We start from the raw sequence: 6,844 nt of genomic DNA on the forward strand, positions 1-6,844 counted from the left end.
AGTCCAAAAGCTTTTTTCACCTCAGATGTGGGTGTTTCAAAATATGGATAGTTCAGTCTTACTCCAAGCATCCTCACAAAGTGCAATTGAATTCTTTCAAGCTTTTGAATGTCTCCAAGTTGGTACGGTGCCCAGATTACAACGCCATACTCAACGACCGGTCGTACAAGTGTCTTGTAGAGTGTGACAAGAGTTAGTGGCGACTTAAGCTCTTTAGCTGTTCTAAATACAAACCCTAGCAGTGAGCTGGCCTTAGAAGTTGTGTGATCAATGTGTGGACGAGGGTCTAGGGAGGATTCCATAATGATTCCAAGGTCTCTAATCTTGTCGACTCTTCCTAGAACACTGAATTTCACACTGAACATTCAATTTAAAGCCTGCAATTTCATGGTCAAAGCTGAGCCCGGCAGTAAGACCTCTCTTGAATGACATAGCACTGCACTTGGTAATGTTGAGATCCATGGCATTTGCTTCACACCAATCTGCGATGTTATTCAGGCAATGTTGAAGATTCAGCTGATCCTCCAATGACTGCACACCAGCAAACACCTTCATATCATCGGCGAACATCAGGAACTTGGAGCTGATTACACTTTTTATATCATTCTCGAAGAGATTAAACAGTAATGGGCCCAAGTGAGACCCCTGTGGCACACCAGATACTGCAGGGAAAGGAGATGAAGTGGCACCATCAAACTTAGTAATAAGGCTTCTATCACAGAGAAAATTCTTTGTAGAAAATTAAGAAGAGTGCCTGAAATTCCGTAACCTTTGAGTTTAGCGACAAGGAGCCGATGATTGATTCTGTCGAATGCCTTGGAATAGTCGAGATAAATACAGTCAACTTGTAAAAGAAGACATAAAAGAAGGTGGTAAAAGAAGATATAACAAATTCTTGAAGCAGCAAAAGGTTTGTGACAGTAGAACGTCCCCTGGTAAATCCATGTTGTTCATCACAAATACAGTTTTTAAGTTGAAAAATTAGATTATCCAGAACCAGACTTTCGAAAAGCTTTGCCACGGAAATTGTCATGCTGAATATCACGGATTTAGTTACTGAACACATTTTACTTGTGTAAAAGTAACATCCAATAATTGAATAATTAAAATTGCATAATCTTGGATAGAACACATTTTCCTACTACAGTACTTTAATTACTTTTAGTAATATTTAACCTTTAAATTTTTTAATAATCAACAGTGTCACAGTTATTTTGTGGAGATTATTTTCTATGGTTTATTAACTATAACAGTCAAAAGAAAACTTTTAAAAAGATGTTTGGGATAAAAAGAGAATTATTTTTAACATTTTGCTTTAAGTTAGAGAAAATATGCAGTTGTCTTAAAATTGTAAAGCTTTCGAGAGAGGAGTCTCTAAACTAATTTGAAATCCATATAAGGTTATCTGCTAAAATTTCAAAATATTCAAGGAATGTTCTCAACCGATTAGTGTAATCGAGCATCTACTATATAGTTCATAGTTTAAAAAAATAAAATTGTCACATCATGATATGAAAATTTAGCTATGAACCCATTTAAGGTAATAGACAAACTTAGAGTTTTAATAGGCAAATATATTAGCAAACGAAGTATTCCTACAACTCGGAATGTTTACCAATATACTACATTGTATGCATCAACTTGTAATGTCCAGGAAACAGTTAATCTTAGCTTCTAAATCGTAGCACTAAAACTTTATACATACATTAACTAAACTAATTTCCATTCTAGCCTGGAATAGTGTTGTGTTGGACATTCCCAATTAAAATGAACAAAATGTATAAATTCAATGATCCTGTCAAATTTATACTTTGATTTCAGCAATATTTGTTCAGTAAGTAACGGCCAATTAACTATCCTTTCACTGTAAACAAACAAATAACACCTTACCAACAATAAACCAATCCCAAAAATTATACGTGTGGTTTTTTATTGACAATTAGGATACTGAAGTTGCATCAATAGTGAAAGGTTTTGTCAATAAATCTTGATGTTTCAATATTTAGCGTATACATTTTTTAAGCTTTGAAGAGTCATTTCCCAAGCATAGCACTTGAAAGTAGTAAATGTTACTGGTCAATTGTTTACTTCAAAACTTTACAACGGATAAACCATCACAATGCAAACTGTGTTTATTTATTCAACACATTTGCAATGTTAATGTCCCAGGCTCCACACCCTTCATGTGGCGACAGTGTCATATGAATAAGTAAAATGTAATATAAATTTACATGGTTCATTAAGCTAAACGTTAAAGTAGTCCCTTGAAAAATAATAAATCATTTGTAAATTGGTAGTGGCACATACTATTATATTTAATTAATTTGAAATAAAGTAAAATATATAAAATATTACAACCCAAATTAGTTAACCGTTCCAATAGGCTTAGTATGACATCCTTTCTTGCCGGATTAATTTTACAGGTTCATACATACGTTAGGTTTATTGCCACATAAATGTACATGAATGTCACTTTGTAAAAAAGTAAAACTTACTACATTCATAATCCTCCGAAAACCGCGTCAAAACAATACTTACACTATTTATATTATTTGCAACCATGCCTATAGAAAAAAGTAAAATTCAATTTTAATATTAAACAAGCTGTTACCCACGAACCTCACCCCGTTTGACTTCATAAGTATTAATATAATTAAGTTAAGCCGAAATAAACAAACCAGAATACATTAATACAAACAAATAATCACACCTGATTTTAATAAGGTAATAAATTGGAAGAATCATCTGTTAAAAATAAAACTAAGACTCGTCTCTTATTATTTTTTGACCACTTACTAATTACGTCACATTTAAAGGCCAATAAGGCTGCAACTAAAACATACCATACTGGATGGACATATATTTTACGTTCTTTAACTAAACTATTAACTCCACAATTATTTTATCTAAGGAAAAATGTCTGCCATGAAAGATAAGAGGCATGTTTATAATCTGTATTCATGTAAAATCACTAAACTGTTTGAAATTACATTTGATAGGTTGGTAAACAAATGAAAATGGTTGCAATTCACTTACGAAAATTAAAAACTAATGCAAGAACTGTCAAGTAATGATGAAGATTTATGGTGAAAGTGTGCACATTAGTTAATGGTCTGCAGACCATCTGGTCACATTGTCACTTGGTGATAAATTATCTTAACTGAACGGCAAAGAAACTAACCGAGAACTTAGCGAAATTATATACGAGATATACCTTGCTTAAAATATAATACAATGTATATGGTGTATAAGCTATTTCTCGAAACAGATACTGTAGTCTGTATGGTGGACCTTGAATAAGCTTGAAGCAAAATTTCGTTTTAACAATTTAGATATTTTTAACGAACATTACAAGTTTACCCTGTGTTTCAATACGATAAATAATCACCCTAAATAAAGACTTAAATGCCATACCATTAAAGACCAAGTAAAGTCGTTGGTTTTTTTAAATGCGAAGAAATGTAGAAACGTTAAAGAGACAAAAATAAACCTTTTATAAGTCAGTCCATGTTGAAATACCTTTTAGAGAGATAACGAGGTATTTATGGGTCTCTGAGTTCTCGGCAACATGTGAACAAATGCAGGGAATGTGTCTGAACCCTTGCTCTGATTCTTTAAGTTACATACTGTACTATGCATAAGATAAAACAATGTAAGTTAATATTATACAATATTTCCACATTTTTCATTTGGTATATCTTTATGTAATTTGAATTTAAAATGAAATATAGTGTAAATATTAGTTTGTACACTGTAATCGCTAAGTGTTTTTCTTTCTTCGGTTACAATATATGTCCAGTAAAAAAAGAATTAGGTGTTTACTGATGGGGCGTGACAAATCTCAGTCGATTTTTGCCTCGTAGGTTAGCCTCCTCCATTCTTCTCTATCCTCCGCCATTCGGATTGTACCTCCACACTGGATCACATCCTTCTTGACTTGGTCATACTATCTTAATTTAGGCCTATCCAACGGGCGTCTTCCTGTAGGTACCGCCTCACAAACCTCCTTCAGTCTTGTGTCTTCCTGTCTCCGAAGTACATGAACTAACCAACTAATTCTTTTGGCTTTTATAAGCACTATTATATCACGCTCTTTGTATAGGGCACGTAGCTCTCTATTTTTCCAAATGCACCAAACTTCTTCTTTATAAACTGGGCCGAATATTTCTCAAAGTACCTTATTTTCAAACACCATCAAACGTCCTTCACTTATTTTGGAGAGGACCCATGTTTTACTTCTATACAATCTTGTAATATATTAATTTTGAGCATCTCGATAAAATTTGGACGATAAAGGTTTTGTACAAGTCCCCACGTTCTTATTGGCATTTGCTAGTTTACTTTGTATCTCTAGATCTTCAGAATTTGAACTATTGGTAACTCCTAAATATTTAAAGCTCTCCACACAATGTATTGAATAGTTGCAATGTTGAAATTTACATCTCTATTGTTAGCGTTTCGGCCAAAGTGAACAATTTTAGGCTTTTCTTCATTTAGCTCTAATCCTACTTTCTTACATCCTTTAATAAGATTGTCAACAAAGGTTTTCAGAGTTTTCTACTAAAATTGCAACATCATCTGCAAATGCCAGTATGTTTAATTCTACTCCCAGTTTAATGCCTCTTTGTAGGTTTTTTGTATTTTGTACGGCTTCTTCTACAGATATATTGAACTGAATAGTGTGGGAGGAATTCCATCTCCTTGTCTCATCCTTGGTTTTATGTGAAAACTTTCATATGTTTCTCCATATATTTTTACTTTGGATCTTGTCTCATTTATGCATTATGTGTTTTAAGGTTAAATTTAAAACAAATACGAGTTTCAAATTACATCCATGGAGTTGAAGCAGTTCATATCGATCGTCATTTCCACCCTACTGTTGGCCAAATATTAGCTTGCAGTGTTGATAGAGCTTATCAATCTGTCTTTACAAACGTGGAGGAAAACCATCCTAAATTTAGAATTTCCAAAAGTCATTGACAAAGTATCCGATTAACACAAATATGAAATGATTAATGTAAAAAATCGTCAAGGGGAATCTTTTAAAAAAATTTAATGATTTCATGCCTCGTCATATTTAATATAACTTTTGCATAGTATTTCCACATTATAAAATTAGACACATTATTGTGGTAATTAAATGTCGTCTGTTAATCTAATTTTCATCAATATCCAGTCACTCATACCTTTGAGTTTTAAAATCTGTCAAGTTTTAGAAGCTTTTTGAGTTAATAATTAACCTAAGTACTAATTGTTTTTAGTAAACCGTATACGATTTTAAGTCTTTATTGTACAATAATTTATTCTATCACTTGACTATTGCATGACTATCACCCTTTGATTACACGTTGCAGTATATTCAACAGAACACCTTTGCAGGACTTAAATAAAGCCTACACATCAAAGCTCAATAAAAGGACCTCGTGACTCCCTAAAGTCATAAACAACCTTGGTGTCAGGTTTATCACCAAAGGCTCTTCCACAAAACACATAACATAATAGAGTCTTTTAGGGCTGGTAATTCTCTCCTTCCCTTTGTCACTCTTGTGCTTTTTGTTTTCTGTTTCGAGACATGTAGACATTATGCTTAGTATTTAAGCAATGGTTGTGTTTTACCAAGAACTGTATAAAACCTAGATATTGACCCATTGGTTTGGCTAACCTACATATGCACCATTAAAAGATCAAAGTAAACAAACACTTAGGTAAAAAATGTGTTAAACAAAACCTTTCCTTGGAATGTGATATTTTGATATTTTTAACATGATTTTATTTCAGCTCACTAATGAAGTTAATAATTTTTTGGATCCTAACAATTGCTGGACGAAAACTATATCAGAATCTATAAGGGAATAAATGAAAAAAATTAATAAAATGAGTAATCGATGTATTGTACAAAATATGCATGTGTTATAAAAATTATTTCAAAACCACAACTAGATATTGCCTTTAATTAGGAAAGTAATAAAAAATACAAGATAAGATAGTTTAATAATAACAACAACCATTAATCTTTTAACTAACTTGTCGCAGAAATTTGTAAAAGTCACGTAACCTTGGACAATGCACGTTATGTTGTGATTTCAAACAGTTTCGTCGAATGAGAGTAAAGGGGATATTAAATTGTAAAAGAAAGATCAGATACCACAGACCAAGATCCACAGCCAGACTTGGCAAGCTGTTGCCAGTGTTCTGTAGAGATAAGGCCATATTTATCGTTAACAGTTTGGGCTTAAAGGCGACACATGTAGCCAACCGTGGAAGTTAGATTGTCCACTTTTTCCACCACGTTTATATCATTTTTACAGCTTTTTATTGAACAACGATTTAAGCAATAAAAAATTAATTTTAGTAGTATTAGTTTTTGATCAAAGTGAATTCCCTCTTAGAATGACACGACTCGGGAGCTACAGAGTTCTTAATTGATTCTTCTATTGTATTTATAAGGGCATTTTTAATTCAACTGAAAACAATTCTTCGTATCACTTCAGATCTGGCGAAAACCCAAGAGAAAATTGTATTACACTTTGAAACTACTTATAGAGAAACTAAATAATCTATTACCTTAATCTGGACTAAATCTGGAAGTTTCCTCTGAAAGGAGCGTTTTAATTTTAAGTTAGAAATCAAAAATTATTCTAACCACTGTAGAACAAGAAAATTTAAATTTATTTATTTTTACATTGCTATTTCTTAGAAATAAAACTGACGAATCATTAGTTTAAAAGTAGTTCAGTTCAAATATATATTTTACCTACGACCGTTTTTTAAAGTAGTCATTTCAGTCCAGTTCTTAGAATTGAAAAGTTTCACTTTACAGCTGTTTACTTTCATATCCGCATAG

The 6,844-nt window shown here is 32.5% G+C and overlaps 1 protein-coding gene across 1 annotated transcript; it reads right to left on the reverse strand.

The window, feature by feature from the left end:
- Positions 1 to 318: 318 nt before the first annotated feature.
- LOC128989079 (uncharacterized) lies at positions 319 to 6,210 on the reverse strand. Its single transcript, XM_054410936.1, has 2 exons — positions 6,153 to 6,210; positions 319 to 662 (listed from the first exon to the last, which is right to left on the reverse strand). The coding sequence occupies exons 1-2, from the start codon at positions 6,208 to 6,210 to the stop codon at positions 319 to 321; spliced, it is 402 nt and encodes a 133-aa protein (XP_054266911.1).
- Between the last annotated feature and the right edge of the window lie 634 nt (positions 6,211 to 6,844).

The sequence above is a fragment of the Macrosteles quadrilineatus genome, unplaced genomic scaffold (genome assembly GCF_028750875.1).
Source record: "Macrosteles quadrilineatus isolate MER2022 unplaced genomic scaffold, UCM_ALF_1.0 Scaffold_3__2_contigs__length_128488019, whole genome shotgun sequence".
Classification (NCBI taxonomy): Eukaryota; Metazoa; Arthropoda; class Insecta; order Hemiptera; family Cicadellidae; genus Macrosteles; species Macrosteles quadrilineatus.